The sequence below is a fragment of the Oncorhynchus mykiss genome, chromosome 13 (genome assembly GCF_057628025.1).
Source record: "Oncorhynchus mykiss isolate SJ-2025 chromosome 13, ASM5762802v1, whole genome shotgun sequence".
Lineage (NCBI taxonomy): Eukaryota > Metazoa > Chordata > Actinopteri > Salmoniformes > Salmonidae > Oncorhynchus > Oncorhynchus mykiss.
The window spans coordinates 85181294-85199381 of NC_143034.1; the positions used below are offsets into that span (position 1 = coordinate 85181294).

Here is an 18088-nt window from a genome sequence, read left to right on the forward strand (position 1 = left end):
ATGTGTTATGATGTGTTATGTTATGATGTGTTATGATGTGTTATGATGTGTTATGATGTGTTGTGTTATGATGTGTTATGATGTGTTATGTTATGATGTGTTATGTTATGATGTGTTATGATGTGTTGTGTTGTGTTGTTTTGTGCTGTGCTGTGCTGTGCTGTGCTGTGCTGTGTTGTGTTGTGTTGTGTTGTGTTGTGTTATGTTATATGTTATCATGTGTTATGTTATATGTTATCATGTGTTATGTTATATGTTATGATATGATGTGTGTTGTGTTATGTTATGATGTATTGTGTTATGATGTATTATGTTATGATGTATTATGTTATGATGTGTTATGATGTGTTATGTTATGATGTGTTGTGTTATATTATGATGTGTTATGATATGATGTGTGTTGTGTTATGTTATGCTCCAGGGCCCTACGGCAGAAGAAGGAACCTGGGGTCTGAATCCAGCAGCCCTCCGGTTGTATGAAATACGGTAGGATGGTAGGATATGATACCTGTGTAGTTTAGTAACTTAATCCCCCGCTATAGTCTGCTCCATTCATACTGCCCACCCACCCCCCCCACCCACCCACACACTCACCCACACCCACACCCACACACACACACACACACACCACACACACACACACACACACTGTGTGTGTCTCACCGTGCTGCCGTCTGATAACACAGGGTTGAAGAGGCTGTCCAGGTAGCGATCCACCCCTCTCTGAGTCTGACCATCGCTGAACACATCAGACTCCACTGGAGAGGAGACACTGTTAATATCACTATACTGGTGTGTGTGTTGTGTGTTGTGTGTTGTGTGCTGTGTGTTGTGTGCTGTGTGTTGTGTGTTGTGTGTTGTGTGCTGTGTGTGTGTGCTGTGTGTTGTGTGTGTGTGTGTGTGTGTGTGTGTGTGTGTGTGTGTGTGTGTGTGTGTGTGTGTGTGTGTGTGTGTGTGTGTGTGTGTACCGTGGCTGGAGTATCCGTCAGAGCCTGGCAGGCTGTACGCAGGTTGGGTGGTGCTGAGGAAGGGCGGGGGCAGCTCTTCATCACTGTCAAAACCACTTCCAAACAGAGTTCTGGTCACACACAAACAGGCTGGGTGATTAGTGTGTTGGGCCAATCAGAGCCCACCATTTCCCTGATGAACCAATCCTCCTGGCTGGGTGATTAGTAACATTCCCTGAGACCTGTGTTAGCTCCCCAGTGAAGGGTTTGGGTTTGTGTGTGTTTGGACTCACAGGCTGGCGTTGGTTCGAACCCTATTAGGATCCTCAGCTGAGATGATGAAGTAACTCTTCTGTTTGGGGAAGTCGGACGGCAGCTCCAAGTCTGAGATCTAAAACAGGATTCAGTTAGGGACAGACCTTTTCAAAGTCTGAGATCTAAAACAGGATTCAGTTAGGGCCAGACCTTTTCAAAGTCTGAGATCTACAACAGGATTCAGTTAGGGCCAGACCTTTTCAAAGTCTGAGATCTAAAACAGGATTCAGTTAGGGCCAGACGTTTTCAAAGTCTGAGATCTAAAACAGGATTCAGTTAGGGCCAGACGTTTTCAAAGTCTGAGATCTAAAACAGGATTCAGTTAGGGCCAGACGTTTTCAAAGTCTGAGATCTAAAACAGGATTCAGTTAGGGCCAGACCTTTTCAAAGTCTGAGATCTAAAACAGGATTCAGTTAGGGCCAGACGTTTTCAAAGTCTGAGATCTAAAACAGGATTCAGTTAGGGCCAGACGTTTTCAAAGTCTGAGATCTAAAACAGGATTCAGTTAGGGCCAGACCTTTTCAAAGTCTGAGATCTAAAACAGGATTCAGTTAGGGCCAGATGTTTTCAAAGTCTGAGATCTAAAACAGGATTCAGTTAGGGCCAGACGTTTTCAAAGTCTGGGATCTAAAACAGGATTCAGTTAGGGCCAGTTAGCCTGATAACTCTCAGTTAGCCTGATAACTCTCAGTTAACCTGATAACTCTCAGTTAACCTGATATTTCTTGGTTAGCCTGATAACTCTCGGTTAACCTGATAACTCTCAGTTAGCCTGATAACTCTCAGTTAGCCTGATAACTCTCAGGTAGCTTAATGTGTGTATGTGGTGTGTGTGATATACCCACCAGATCCATGACGTAATCATGACCGGCTAGCTCCGCCCACTGCCCATGCTCCTTCATCAGTATAGAAAACCCCCTCCACGCCTCACACACTCCCCTACAGGAACACAGACAGACAGTATAGAACACCCCCTCCACACCTCACACACTCCCCTACTGGAACACAGACAGAGAGTATAGAAAATAGGATACCTGTGTAGTAGGATAGAATACCTGTGTAGTAGGATAGTAGCATAGGATACCTGTGCAGTAGCATGGTAGGATAGGATACCTGTGTAGTAGGATGGCAGGATAGGATAACTGTGTAGTGGGATGGTAGGATAGGATACCTTTGTAGTAGCATGGTAGGATAGGATACCTTTGTAGTAGGATGGTAGGATACCTGTGTAGTAGGATGGTAGGATAGGATACCTTTGTAGTAGGATGGTAGGATAGGATACCTGTATAGTAGGATGGCAGGATAGGATACCTGTGTAGTAGCATGGTAGGATAGGATACCTTTGTAGAAGGATGGTAGGATTGGATACCTGTGTAGTAGGATGGCAGGATAGGATACCTTTGTAGTAGCATGGTAGGATAGGATACCTTTGTAGTAGGATAATAGGATAGGATACCGTTGTAGTAGGATGGTAGGATAGGATACCTGTGCAGTAGCATAGTAGGATATGATACCTGTGTAGTAGGATAGAATACCTGTGCAGTAGCATAGTAGGATATGAAACCTGTGTAGTGGGATAGAATACCTGTGTAGTAGGATAGTAGTAAAGGATACCTGTGTAGTAGGATGGTAGGATAGGATACCTGTTTAGTAGGATGGTAGGATAGGATACCTGTGTAGTAGGATGGTGGGATAGGATACCTGTGTAGTAGGATGGTAGGATAGGATACCTTTGTATTAGGATAGAAAACCTGTGTTGTAGGATGGTAGGATAGGATACCTGTGCAGTAGCATGGTAGGATAGGATACCTGTGTAGTAGGATGGTGGGATAGGATACCTGTGTAGGGGGATGGTAGGATAGGATACCTGTGTCGTAGGATGGTAGTATAGGATACCTGTGTCGTAGGATGGTAGGATAGGATACATATGTCGTAGAATAGGATACCTGTGTAGTGGGATGGTAGGATGGGATATCTGTGTAGTGGGATGGTAGGATGGGATATCTGTATAGTGGGATGGTAGGATAGGATACCTGTGTAGTGGGATGGTAGGATGGGATATCTGTATAGTGGGATGGTAGGATAGGATACCTGTGTAGTAGGATGGTAGGACAGGACACCTGTGTAGTAGGATGGTAGGATAGGATACATGTGTTGTAGAATAGGATACCTGTGTTGTAGGATAGGATACCTGTGTCGTAGGATGGTAGGATAGGATACATGTGTCGTAGAATAGGATACATGTTTCGTAGAACAGGATACCTGTGTAGTAGGATAGGATACCTGTGTAGAAGGATAGGATACCTGTGATGTAGGATGGTAGGATAGGATACCTGTGTAGTAGGATGGTAGGATAGGATACCTGTGTAGTAGGATAGGATACCTGTGTAGTGGGATAGTAGGATAGGATACCTGTGTAGAAGGATAGGATACCTGTGATGTAGGATGGTAGGATAGGATACCTGTGTAATAGGATGGTAGGATAGGATACCTGTGTAGTGGGATAGGATACCTGTGTAGTGGGATAGTAGGATAGGATACCTGTGTAGAAGGATAGGATACCTGTGTAGTGGGATAGTAGGATAGGATACCTGTGTAGAAGGATAGGACACCTGTGATGTAGGATGGTAGGATAGGATACCTGTGTAGTAGGATGGTAGGATAGGATACCTGTGTAGTAGGATAGGATACCTGTGTAGTGGGATAGTAGGATAGGATACCTGTGTAGAAGGATAGGATACCTGTGTCGTAGGATGGTAGGATAGGATACCTGTGTAGTAGGATGGTAGGATAGGATACCTGTGTAGTAGGATGGTAGGATAGGATACATGTGTTGTAGAATAGGATACCTGTGTAGTAGGATAGGATACCTGTGTAGTAGGATGGTAGGATAGGATACGTGTGTAGTAGGAGAGGATACCTGTGTAGTGGGATGGTAGGATAGGATACCTGTGTTGTAGGATGGCAGGATAGGATACCTGTGTAGTAGGATGGTAGGATAGAATACCTGTGTAGTAGGATATGATATCTGTGTTATAGGATGGTAGGATAGGATCCCTGTGTAGTAGGATGGTAGGATAGGAAACCTGTGTAGTAGGATGGTAGGATAGAATACCTGTGTAGTAGGATGGTAGGATAGGATACCTGTGTAGTAGGATGGTAGGATAGAATACCTGTGTAGTAGGATGGTAGGATAGGATACCTGTGTAGTAGGATGGTAGGATAGAATACCTGTGTAGTAGGATATGATATCTGTGTTATAGGATGGTAGGATTGGATCCCTGTGTAGTAGGACGGTAGGATAGAATACCTGTGTAGTAGGATGGTAGGATAGGATACCTGTGTAGTAGGATATGATATCTGTGTTATAGGATGGTAGGATAGGATCACTGTGTAGTAGGACGGTAGGATAGGATACCTGTGTAGTAGGATGGTAGGATAGAATACCTGTGTAGTAGGATATGATATCTGTGTTATAGGATGGTAGGATAGGATCCCTGTGTAGTAGGACGGTAGGATAGGATACTTGTGTAGTAGGATGGTTGGATAGGATACCTTTGTAGTAGGATGGTAGGATAGGATACCTTTGTAGTAGAATGGTAGGATAGGATACCTGTGTAGTAGGATGGTAGGAAAGGATACCTGTATAGTAGGATGGTAGGATAGGATACCTGTGTAGTAGGATGGTAGGATAGGATACCTGTATAGTAGGATGGTAGGATAGGATACCTGTGTAGTAGCATAGGATACCTATGTAATAGGATGGTAGGATAGGATACCTGTGTAGTAGGAAAGGAGACCTGTGTAGTAGGATATGATACCTGAGTCGTAAGATGTTAGGATAGGATACCTGTGTAGTAGGATAGTAAGATAGGATACCTGTGTAGTAGGATAGGATACCTATGTAGTAGGATGGTAGGATAGGATACCTGTGTAGTAGGATGGTAGGATAGGATACCTGTGTAGTAGGATAGGATACCTGTTTAGTAGGATATGATACCTGAGTCGTAGGATGGTAGGATAGGATACCTGTGTAGTAGCATAGGATACCTATGTAGTAGGATGGTAGGATAGGATACCTGTGTAGTAGGATAGGATACCTGTGTAGTAGGATAGGATACCTGAGTCGTAGGATGGTATGATAGGATACCTGTGTAGTAGGATGGCAGGATAGGATACCTGTGTAGTAGGATAGGATACCTGTGTAGTAGGATAGGATACCTGAGTCGTAGGATGATATGATAGGATACCTGTGTCGTAGGATGGCAGGATAGGATACCTGTGTTGTAGGATGGTAGGATAGGATACCTGTGTAGTAGGATGGTAGGATAGGATACCTGTGTAGTAGGATGGTAGGATAGGATACCTGTGTCGCAGGTTGGTAGGAAAGGATACCTGTGTAGTAGGATGGTAGGATAGGATACCTGTGTAGCAGGATGGTAGGACAGGATACCTGTGTAGTAGGATGGTAGGATAGGATACATGTGTCATAGGATGGTAGGATACCTGTGTAGTAGGATGTAGGATATGATACCTGTGTCGTAGGATGGTAGGATAGGATACCTGTGTAGTAGGATGGTAGGATAGGATACATGTGTCATAGGATGGTAGGATACCTGTGTAGTAGGATGGTAGGACAGGATACCTGTGTCGCAGGATGTCTCCCGCCAGATCTTCTCCACTGGTCCAGGATTGTATGGGACACAGGAACGATTCTCCTGGAGACAGACAGACAGACAGACAGACAGACAGACAGACAGACAGACACAGAGAGAGAGAGAAAGAGAGAGAGAGAGAGAGAGACAGAGAGACAGAGAGACAGAGAGACAGAGAGAGAGAGAGAGAGAGAGAGAGAGAGAGAGAGAGAGAGAGAGAGAGAGGAGAGTTATGGAGATAAGCAGTTGTCCCCCTTGTGTTTCTGTGTCTGTCAGTTAGTAGACAGCTCTGTGATGTCATCAGAAAGCGCAGCTCACCGTCGAAACAGGACACCTGCAGCACCATGTTAGCCCTCTTCCTATTGGCTGTCCACTCCAACAGAGAAAGTGGATAGGTGCGTGCTGTCTCAGGGGCGGAGCCTGATAACAGCCGGGACTTCTGATTGGCCTGGATCAGCCGGTGCTGCAGCAGTGCCCGGCAACCAGCCGGGGCGTGGTCAGACACAAACCTAGGAGACAGTTGTGAGCAGGTAGGACCATGGTCTGTGTCTGTGTTCTTACTTCAGTAGGTGTGTGTGTGTTCTTACTTCAGTAGGTGTGTGTGTGTGTGTGTTCTTACTTCAGTAGGTGTGTGTGTGTTCTTACTTCAGTAGGTGTGTGTGTGTGTGTGTTCTTACTTCAGTAGGTGTGTGTGTGTGTGTTCTTACTTCAGTAGGTGTGTGTGTGTGTGTGTTCTTACTTCAGTAGGTGTGTGTGTGTGTGTGTTCTTACTTCAGTAGGTGTGTGTGTGTTCTTACTTCAGTAGGTGTGTGTGTGTTCTTACTTCAGTAGGTGTGTGTGTGTGTGTGTTCTTACTTCAGTAGGTGTGTGTGTGTTCTTACTTCAGTAGGTGTGTGTGTGTGTGTGTTCTTACTTCAGTAGGTGTGTGTGTGTTCTTACTTCAGTAGGTGTGTGTGTGTGTGTTCTTACTTCAGTAGGTGTGTGTGTGTTCTTACTTCAGTAGGTGTGTGTGTGTGTGTTCTTACTTCAGTAGGTGTGTGTGTGTGTTCTTACTTCAGTAGGTGTGTGTGTGTTCTTACTTCAGTAGGTGTGTGTGTTCTTACTTCAGTAGGTGTGTGTGTGTGTTCTTACTTCAGTAGGTGTGTGTGTGTGTGTTCTTACTTCAGTAGGTGTGTGTGTGTTCTTACTTCAGTAGGTGTGTGTGTGTGTGTGTTCTTACTTCAGTAGGTGTGTGTGTGTTCTTACTTCAGTAGGTGTGTGTGTGTTCTTACTTCAGTAGGTGTGTGTGTGTGTTCTTACTTCAGTAGGTGTGTGTGTGTGTGTTCTTACTTCAGTAGGTGTGTGTGTGTTCTTACTTCAGTAGGTGTGTGTGTGTTCTTACTTCAGTAGGTGTGTGTGTGTGTTCTTACTTCAGTAGGTGTGTGTGTGTGTGTGTTCTTACTTCAGTAGGTGTGTGTGTGTTCTTACTTCAGTAGGTGTGTGTGTGTTCTTACTTCAGTAGGTGTGTGTGTGTTCTTACTTCAGTAGGTGTGTGTGTGTGTTCTTACTTCAGTAGGTGTGTGTGTGTTCTTACTTCAGTAGGTGTGTGTGTGTGTTCTTACTTCAGTAGGTGTGTGTGTGTGTGTTCTTACTTCAGTAGGTGTGTGTGTGTGTGTTCTTACTTCAGTAGATGTGTGTGTGTTCTTACTTCAGTAGGTGTGTGTGTGTGTGTGTTCTTACTTCAGTAGGTGTGTGTGTGTTCTTACTTCAGTAGGTGTGTGTGTGTTCTTACTTCAGTAGGTGTGTGTGTGTTCTTACTTCAGTAGGTGTGTGTGTGTGTTCTTACTTCAGTAGGTGTGTGTGTGTGTGTTCTTACTTCAGTAGGTGTGTGTGTGTGTGTGTTCTTACTTCAGTAGGTGTGTGTGTGTTCTTACTTCAGTAGGTGTGTGTGTGTTCTTACTTCAGTAGGTGTGTGTGTGTTCTTACTTCAGTAGGTGTGTGTGTGTGTTCTTACTTCAGTAGGTGTGTGTGTGTGTGTTCTTACTTCAGTAGGTGTGTGTGTGTGTTCTTACTTCAGTAGGTGTGTGTGTTCTTACTTCAGTAGGTGTGTGTGTGTGTGTGTTCTTACTTCAGTAGGTGTGTGTGTGTTCTTACTTCAGTAGGTGTGTGTGTGTGTGTGTTCTTACTTCAGTAGGTGTGTGTGTGTTCTTACTTCAGTAGGTGTGTGTGTGTGTGTTCTTACTTCAGTAGGTGTGTGTGTGTTCTTACTTCAGTAGGTGTGTGTGTGTGTGTTCTTACTTCAGTAGGTGTGTGTGTGTGTTCTTACTTCAGTAGGTGTGTGTGTGTTCTTACTTCAGTAGGTGTGTGTGTTCTTACTTCAGTAGGTGTGTGTGTGTGTTCTTACTTCAGTAGGTGTGTGTGTGTGTGTTCTTACTTCAGTAGGTGTGTGTGTGTTCTTACTTCAGTAGGTGTGTGTGTGTGTGTGTTCTTACTTCAGTAGGTGTGTGTGTGTTCTTACTTCAGTAGGTGTGTGTGTGTTCTTACTTCAGTAGGTGTGTGTGTGTTCTTACTTCAGTAGGTGTGTGTGTGTGTGTGTTCTTACTTCAGTAGGTGTGTGTGTGTGTGTTCTTACTTCAGTAGGTGTGTGTGTGTGTGTGTTCTTACTTCAGTAGGTGTGTGTGTGTGTGTGTGTTCTTACTTCAGTAGGTGTGTGTGTGTTCTTACTTCAGTAGGTGTGTGTGTGTTCTTACTTCAGTAGGTGTGTGTGTGTGTGTGTTCTTACTTCAGTAGGTGTGTGTGTGTTCTTACTTCAGTAGGTGTGTGTGTGTGTGTGTTCTTACTTCAGTAGGTGTGTGTGTGTTCTTACTTCAGTAGGTGTGTGTGTGTGTGTTCTTACTTCAGTAGGTGTGTGTGTGTTCTTACTTCAGTAGGTGTGTGTGTGTGTGTTCTTACTTCAGTAGGTGTGTGTGTGTGTTCTTACTTCAGTAGGTGTGTGTGTGTTCTTACTTCAGTAGGTGTGTGTGTTCTTACTTCAGTAGGTGTGTGTGTGTGTTCTTACTTCAGTAGGTGTGTGTGTGTGTGTTCTTACTTCAGTAGGTGTGTGTGTGTTCTTACTTCAGTAGGTGTGTGTGTGTGTGTGTTCTTACTTCAGTAGGTGTGTGTGTGTTCTTACTTCAGTAGGTGTGTGTGTGTTCTTACTTCAGTAGGTGTGTGTGTGTGTTCTTACTTCAGTAGGTGTGTGTGTGTGTGTTCTTACTTCAGTAGGTGTGTGTGTGTTCTTACTTCAGTAGGTGTGTGTGTGTTCTTACTTCAGTAGGTGTGTGTGTGTGTTCTTACTTCAGTAGGTGTGTGTGTGTGTGTGTTCTTACTTCAGTAGGTGTGTGTGTGTTCTTACTTCAGTAGGTGTGTGTGTGTTCTTACTTCAGTAGGTGTGTGTGTGTTCTTACTTCAGTAGGTGTGTGTGTGTGTTCTTACTTCAGTAGGTGTGTGTGTGTTCTTACTTCAGTAGGTGTGTGTGTGTGTTCTTACTTCAGTAGGTGTGTGTGTGTGTGTTCTTACTTCAGTAGGTGTGTGTGTGTGTGTTCTTACTTCAGTAGATGTGTGTGTGTTCTTACTTCAGTAGGTGTGTGTGTGTGTGTGTTCTTACTTCAGTAGGTGTGTGTGTGTTCTTACTTCAGTAGGTGTGTGTGTGTTCTTACTTCAGTAGGTGTGTGTGTGTTCTTACTTCAGTAGGTGTGTGTGTGTGTTCTTACTTCAGTAGGTGTGTGTGTGTGTGTTCTTACTTCAGTAGGTGTGTGTGTGTGTGTGTTCTTACTTCAGTAGGTGTGTGTGTGTTCTTACTTCAGTAGGTGTGTGTGTGTTCTTACTTCAGTAGGTGTGTGTGTGTTCTTACTTCAGTAGGTGTGTGTGTGTGTTCTTACTTCAGTAGGTGTGTGTGTGTGTGTTCTTACTTCAGTAGGTGTGTGTGTGTGTTCTTACTTCAGTAGGTGTGTGTGTTCTTACTTCAGTAGGTGTGTGTGTGTGTGTGTTCTTACTTCAGTAGGTGTGTGTGTGTGTTCTTACTTCAGTAGGTGTGTGTGTTCTTACTTCAGTAGGTGTGTGTGTGTGTGTTCTTACTTCAGTAGGTGTGTGTGTGTGTTCTTACTTCAGTAGGTGTGTGTGTGTGTGTGTTCTTACTTCAGAAGGTGTGTGTGTGTTCTTACTTCAGTAGGTGTGTGTGTGTTCTTACTTCAGTAGGTGTGTGTGTGTGTGTTCTTACTTCAGTAGGTGTGTGTGTGTTCTTACTTCAGTAGGTGTGTGTGTGTTCTTACTTCAGTAGGTGTGTGTGTGTGTGTGTTCTTACTTCAGTAGGTGTGTGTGTGTTCTTACTTCAGTAGATGTGTGTGTGTTCTTACTTCAGTAGGTGTGTGTGTGTGTGTGTTCTTACTTCAGTAGGTGTGTGTGTGTTCTTACTTCAGTAGGTGTGTGTGTGTTCTTACTTTAGTAGGTGTGTGTGTGTTCTTACTTCAGTAGGTGTGTGTGTGTGTTCTTACTTCAGTAGGTGTGTGTGCAGCCTGGAGGAGGGGAGGAAGCAGCAGACACACCCCAGCAGCAGCAGCCAGCCTCTCTCCGCGTTGTCATGGTTAGGGTTCCGCCACACCTGGTTGGCCAGCTGAGCCAGGATCTCGTCTCGCAGGCCCTGATTGGCCAGTCCTCTCTGGATGATGTAGTTCCCAAACAGGTTCTCCTGAGCCCCATTCAGGTGGGGGTCGCCCATGAACCTCAGGATCTACAACATAGAACCACATCCCTTAATACTTAGAACACAGATACGACACAGACAGAACCCTAACACTTAAACACCTAGAACACATAGATAGACAGAACCCTAACACTTAAACACCTAGAACACAGTGATAGACAGAACCCTAACACTTAAACACCTAGAACGCAGAATCCTAACACCTAGAACACGGAAATAGACAGAACCCTAACACTTAAACAACTAGAACACAGAGCTAGACAGAACCATAACACTTAAACACCTAGAACACAGAGCTAGATGGAACCCTAACACTTAGACACCTACAACACAGAGCTAGATAGAACCCTAACACTTAAACACCTAGAATACTGAAATAGACAGAACCCTAACACTTAAACACCTAGAACAAAGAAATAGACAGAACCCTAACACTTAAACACCTAGAACACAGAGATAGACTGAACCCTGACACTTAAACTCCTAGAACACAGAATCCTAAACTTAAACACCTAGCACACAGATAGACAGAACTCTAACTCTTAAACACCTAGAACACATAGATAGACAGAACCCTAACACTTAAACAACTAGAACACAGAGCTAGACAGAACCCTAACACCTAAACACCTAGAACACAGAGCTAAATAGAACCCTAACACTTAAACACCTAGAACACAGAGATAGACGGAACCCTAACACTTAAACGCCTAGAACACAGAGATATACATGACCCTATGATAAGGGAATTTATATGCTTAAAGGTAGTGACTAAAGAATTCCACCCTGAAACGTAATTATGACATTATGTAACATATATAATGAATAATAAGACAAACGTAACTATTAGTAATCATTCGATACTGTAACATGTATAATGAATTATAATGATAAACTTCAGTCTAATAAGGTTTGGTCGAGACAAGGAGAAATGTGTGTGTGGCTAAGAAGATACCGAGAACAATTAAACTGTGTATGACCTGACCTGGCTAGAACTCTGAGAACCTTACGGCAGGACAGGGAGTCCCGTCAAGGTTCCTCTAATCTCAGGGGAATGGAAACGCCAGCTTGGTAATGATAAACAGTGGTGAGAACCATGACAGAAGTTTAGTCCCACCTACTGTTCGTGTGAAAGGTATGTGTGTATGTTATCTACTGTTCATGTGTAGGTTATCTACTGTTCATGTGTAGGTTATCTACTGTTCATGTGTAGGTTATCTACTGTTCATGGGGAGGTTATCTACTGTTCATGTGTAGGTTATCTACTGTTCATGGGGAGGTTATCTACTGTTCATGTGTAGGTTATCTACTGTTTGTGTGGAGGTATGTGTGTAGGTTATCTACTGTTTGTGTGGAGGTATGTGGGTAGGTTATCTACTGTTTGTGTGGAGGTATGTGGGTAGGTTATCTACTGTTTGTGTGGAGGTATGTGGGTAGGTTATCTACTGTTTATGTGGAGGTATGTGGGTAGGTTATCTACTGTTCGTGTGGAGGTATGTGGGTAGGTTATCTACTGTTTGTGTGGAGGTTATCTACTGTTCATGTGTAGGTTATCTACTGTTCATGTGTAGGTTATCTACTGTTCATGGGGAGGTTATCTACTGTTCATGTGGAGGTTATCTACTGTTTGTGTGGAGGTATGTGGGTAGGTTATCTACTGTTCATGGGGAGGTTATCTACTGTTTGTGTGGAGGTTATCTACTGTTTGTGGGTAGGTTATCTACTGTACATGTGGAGGTTATCTACTGTTTGTGTGGAGGTATGTGGGTAGGTTATCTACTGTTTGTGTGGAGGTATGTGGGTAGGTTATCTACTGTTCGTGTGGAGGTTATCTACTGTTTGTGTGGAGGTATGTGGGTAGGTTATCTACTGTTCATGTGTAGGTTATCTACTGTTTGTGTGGAGGTATGTGGGTAGGTTATCTACTGTTCATGTGGAGGTTATCTACTGTTTGTGGGTAGGTTATCTACTGTTCATGTGTAGGTTATCTACTGTTTGTGTGGAGGTATGTGGGTAGGTTATCTACTGTTCATGTGTAGGTTATCTACTGTTTGTGTGTAGGTTATCTACTGTTTGTGTGTAGGTTATCTACTGTTTGTGTGGAGGTATGTGGGTAGGTTATCTACTGTTCATGTGGAGGTTATCTACTGTTTGTGTGGAGGTTATCTACTGTTTGTGTGGAGGTATGTGGGTAGGTTATCTACTGTTTGTGTGGAGGTATGTGGGTAGGTTATCTACTGTTTGTGTGGAGGTATGTGGGTAGGTTATCTACTGTTTGTGTGGAGGTATGTGGGTAGGTTATCTACTGTTTGTGTGGAGGTATGTGGGTAGGTTATCTACTGTTTGTGTGGAGGTATGTGGGTAGGTTATCTACTGTTTGTGTGGAGGTATGTGTGTAGGTTATCTACTGTTTGTGTGGAGGTATGTGGGTAGGTTATCTACTGTTTGTGTGGAGGTATGTGGGTAGGTTATCTACTGTTTGTGTGGAGGTATGTGGGTAGGTTATCTACTGTTTGTGTGGAGGTTATCTACTGTTTGTGTGGAGGTATGTGGGTAGGTTATCTACTGTTTGTGTGGAGGTATGTGGGTAGGTTATCTACTGTTTGTGTGGAGGTTATCTACTGTTTGTGTGGAGGTATGTGGGTAGGTTATCTACTGTTTGTGTGGAGGTATGTGGGTAGGTTATCTACTGTTTGTGTGGAGGTATGTGTGTAGGTTATCTACTGTTTGTGTGGAGGTTATCTACTGTTTGTGTGGAGGTTATCTACTGTTTGTGTGGAGGTATGTGGGTAGGTTATCTACTGTTTGTGTGGAGGTATGTGGGTAGGTTATCTACTGTTTGTGTGGAGGTATGTGGGTAGGTTATCTACTGTTTGTGTGGAGGTATGTGGGTAGGTTATCTACTGTTTGTGTGGAGGTTATCTACTGTTTGTGTGGAGGTTATCTACTGTTTGTGTGGAGGTATGTGGGTAGGTTATCTACTGTTTGTGTGGGGGTTATCTACTGTTCGTGTGGAGGTTATCTACTGTTTGTGTGGAGGTATGTGGGTAGGTTATCTACTGTTTGTGTGGAGGTATGTGGGTAGGTTATCTACTGTTCGTGTGGAGGTTATCTACTGTTTGTGTGGAGGTTATCTACTGTTCGTGTGGAGGTATGTGTGTAGGTTATCTACTGTTTGTGTGGAGGTATGTGTGTAGGTTATCTACTGTTTGTGTGGAGGTATGTGTGTAGGTTATCTACTGTTTGTGTGGAGGTATGTGGGTAGGTTATCTACTGTTTGTGTGGAGGTATGTGGGTAGGTTATCTACTGTTTGTGTGGAGGTATGTGGGTAGGTTATCTACTGTTTGTGTGGAGGTATGTGGGTAGGTTATCTACTGTTTGTGTGGAGGTATGTGGGTAGTTTATCTACTGTTTGTGTGGAGGTATGTGGGTAGGTTATCTACTGTTTGTGTGGAGGTATGTGGGTAGGTTATCTACTGTTTGTGTGGAGGTATGTGGGTAGGTTATCTACTGTTTGTGTGGAGGTATGTGGGTAGGTTATCTACTGTTTGTGTGGAGGTATGTGGGTAGGTTATCTACTGTTTGTGTGGAGGTATGTGGGTAGGTTATCTACTGTTTGTGTGGAGGTATGTGGGTAGGTTATCTACTGTTTGTGTGGAGGTATGTGGGTAGGTTATCTACTGTTTGTGTGGAGGTATGTGGGTAGGTTATCTACTGTTTGTGTGGAGGTATGTGGGTAGGTTATCTACTGTTTGTGTGGAGGTATGTGTGGAGGTTATCTACTGTATGTGTGTAGGTTATCTACTGTTTGTGTGGAGGTATGTGGGTAGGTTATCTACTGTTTGTGTGGAGGTATGTGGGTAGGTTATCTACTGTTTGTGTGGAGGTATGTGGGTAGGTTATCTACTGTTTGTGTGGAGGTATGTGGGTAGGTTATCTACTGTTTGTGTGGAGGTATGTGGGTAGGTTATCTACTGTTTGTGTGGAGGTATGTGTGGAGGTTATCTACTGTATGTGTGTAGGTTATCTACTGTTTGTGTGGAGGTATGTGGGTAGGTTATCTACTGTTTGTGTGGAGGTATGTGGGTAGGTTATCTACTGTTTGTGTGGAGGTATGTGGGTAGGTTATCTACTGTTCATGTGTAGGTATGTGGGTAGGTTATCTACTGTTTGTGTGGAGGTATGTGGGTAGGTTATCTACTGTTTGTGTGGAGGTATGTGGGTAGGTTATCTACTGTTTGTGTGGAGGTATGTGTGGAGGTTATCTACTGTATGTGTGTAGGTTATCTACTGTTTGTGTGGAGGTATGTGGGTAGGTTATCTACTGTTTGTGTGGAGGTATGTGGGGAGGTTATCTACTGTTTGTGTGGAGGTATGTGGGTAGGTTATCTACTGTTTGTGTGGAGGTATGTGCGTAGGTTATCTACTGTTTGTGTGGAGGTATGTGGGTAGGTTATCTACTGTTTGTGTGGAGGTATGTGGGTAGGTTATCTACTGTTTGTGTGGAGGTATGTGGGTAGGTTATCTACTGTTTGTGTGGAGGTATGTGGGTAGGTTATCTACTGTTTGTGTGGAGGTATGTGGGTAGGTTATCTACTGTTTGTGTGGAGGTATGTGGGTAGGTTATCTACTGTTTGTGTGGAGGTATGTGTGGAGGTTATCTAATGTTCATGTGGAGGTATGTGGGTAGGTTATCTACTGTTTGTGTGGAGGTATGTGGGTAGGTTATCTACTGTTTGTGTGGAGGTATGTGGGTAGGTTATCTACTGTTTGTGTGGAGGTATGTGGGTAGGTTATCTACTGTTTGTGTGGAGGTATGTGGGTAGGTTATATATTGTTTGTGTGGAGGTATGTGGGTAGGTTATCTACTGTTCATGTGTAGGTTATCTACTGTTTGTGTGGAGGTATGTGGGTAGGTTATATACTGTTCATGTGTAGGTTATCTACTGTTTGTGTGGAGGTATGTGGGTAGGTTATCTACTGTTCATGTGGAGGTATGTGGGTAGGTTATCTACTGTTCATGTGGAGGTATGTGGGTAGGTTATCTACTGTTCATGTGGAGGTATGTGGGTAGGTTATCTACTGTTTGTGTGGAGGTATGTGGGTAGGTTATATACTGTTTGTGTGGAGGTATGTGGGTAGGTTATCTACTGTTTGTGTGGAGGTATGTGGGTAGGTTATCTACTGTTTGTGTGGAGGTATGTGGGTAGGTTATCTACTGTTTGTGTGGAGGTATGTGGGTAGGTTATCTACTGTTTGTGTGGAGGTATGTGGGTAGGTTATCTACTGTTTGTGTGGAGGTATGTGGGTAGGTTATCTACTGTTTGTGTGGAGGTATGTGGGTAGGTTATCTACTGTTTGTGTGGAGGTATGTGGGTAGGTTATCTACTGTTTGTGTGGAGGTATGTGGGTAGGTTATCTACTGTTTGTGTGGAGGTATGTGGGTAGGTTATATACTGTTTGTGTGGAGGTATGTGGGTAGGTTATCTACTGTTTGTGTGTAGGTTATCTACTGTTTGTGTGTAGGTATGTGGGTAGGTTATCTACTGTTTGTGTGGAGGTATGTGGGTAGGTTATCTACTGTTTGTGTGGAGGTATGTGGGTAGGTTATCTACTGTTTGTGTGGAGGTATGTGGGTAGGTTATCTACTGTTTGTGTGGAGGTATGTGGGTAGGTTATCTACTGTTTGTGTGGAGGTATGTGGGTAGGTTATCTACTGTTTGTGTTGAGGTATGTGGGTAGGTTATCTACTGTATGTGTGGAGGTTATCTACTGTTTGTGTGGAGGTATGTGGGTAGGTTATCTACTGTTTGTGTGGAGGTATGTGGGTAGGTTATCTACTGTTTGTGTGGAGGTATGTGTGTAGGTTATCTACTGTTTGTGTGTAGGTATGTGGGTAGGTTATCTACTGTTTGTGTGGAGGTATGTGGGTAGGTTATCTACTGTTTGTGTGGAGGTATGTGGGTAGGTTATCTACTGTTTGTGTGGAGGTATGTGGGTAGGTTATCTACTGTTTGTGTGGAGGTATGTGTGTAGGTTATCTACTGTTTGTGTGGAGGTTATCTACTGTTTGTGTGGAGGTTATCTACTGTTTGTGTGGAGGTTATCTACTGTTTGTGTGGAGGTTATCTACTGTTTGTGTGGAGGTATGTGTGGAGGTTATATACTGTTTGTGTGGAGGTATGTGTGTAGGTTATCTACTGTTTGTGTGTAGGTATGTGGGTAGGTTATCTACTGTTCGTGTGTAGGTATGTGGGTAGGTTATCTACTGTTTGTGTGGAGGTTATATACTGTTTGTGTGGAGGTATGTGTGTAGGTTATCTACTGTTCGTGTGTAGGTATGTGGGTAGGTTATCTACTGTTCGTGTGTAGGTATGTGGGTAGGTTATCTACTGTTCGTGTGGAGGTTATCTACTGTTCGTGTGTAGGTATGTGTGTAGGTTATCTACTGTTCGTGTGTAGGTTATCTACTGTTCGTGTGTAGGTATGTGGGTAGGTTATCTACTGTTCATGTGTAGGTTATCTACTGTTCGTGTGTAGGTATGTGGGTAGGTTATCTACTGTTCGTGTGTAGGTATGTGGGTAGGTTATCTACTGTTCGTGTGTAGGTTATCTACTGTTCGTGTGTAGGTATGTGGGTAGGTTATCTACTGTTTGTGTGGAGGTATGTGGGTAGGTTATCTACTGTTTGTGTGGAGGTATGTGTGTAGGTTATCTACTGTTTGTGTGGAGGTATGTGGGTAGGTTATATACTGTTTGTGTGGAGGTATGTGGGTAGGTTATCTACTGTTCGTGTGTAGGTATGTGGGTAGGTTATCTACTGTTTGTGTGGGGGTTATCTACTGTTTGTGTGGAGGTTATCTACTGTTTGTGTGGAGGTATGTGGGTAGGTTATCTACTGTTTGTGTGGAGGTATGTGGGTAGGTTATCTACTGTTCGTGTGTAGGTATGTGGGTAGGTTATCTACTGTTTGTGTGGAGGTATGTGGGTAGGTTATCTACTGTTTGTGTGGAGGTATGTGGGTAGTTTATCTACTGTTTGTGTGGAGGTATGTGGGTAGGTTATCTACTGTTCGTGTGTAGGTATGTGGGTAGGTTATCTACTGTTTGTGTGGAGGTATGTGGGTAGGTTATCTACTGTTCGTGTGTAGGTATGTGGGTAGGTTATCTACTGTTTGTGTGGAGGTTATCTACTGTTTGTGTGGAGGTTATCTACTGTTTGTGTGGAGGTATGTGGGTAGGTTATCTACTGTTTGTGTGGAGGTATGTGGGTAGGTTATCTACTGTTCGTGTGTAGGTATGTGGGTAGGTTATCTACTGTTTGTGTGGAGGTATGTGGGTAGGTTATCTACTGTTTGTGTGGAGGTATGTGGGTAGTTTATCTACTGTTTGTGTGGAGGTATGTGGGTAGGTTATCTACTGTTTGTGTGGAGGTATGTGTGTAGGTTAT

General features: G+C 43.6%; 1 protein-coding gene across 1 annotated transcript in view; it reads right to left on the reverse strand.

Annotated features, from left to right (window-relative positions):
• The window catches only part of LOC118947901 (unconventional myosin-XV), a 212756-nt gene that overhangs the window by 107717 nt on the left and 86951 nt on the right, over window positions 1-18088 (reverse strand). Inside the window, exons 29-35 of the mRNA XM_090194383.1 lie at window positions 10430-10665; window positions 6237-6427; window positions 5909-5981; window positions 2109-2202; window positions 1241-1338; window positions 969-1078; window positions 664-758 (exon numbers count right to left, since the gene is read on the reverse strand). Coding sequence (XP_090050509.1) covers window positions 664-758; window positions 969-1078; window positions 1241-1338; window positions 2109-2202; window positions 5909-5981; window positions 6237-6427; window positions 10430-10665 — 897 coding nt within the window. The remainder of the gene's footprint in view (window positions 1-663; window positions 759-968; window positions 1079-1240; window positions 1339-2108; window positions 2203-5908; window positions 5982-6236; window positions 6428-10429; window positions 10666-18088) is intronic.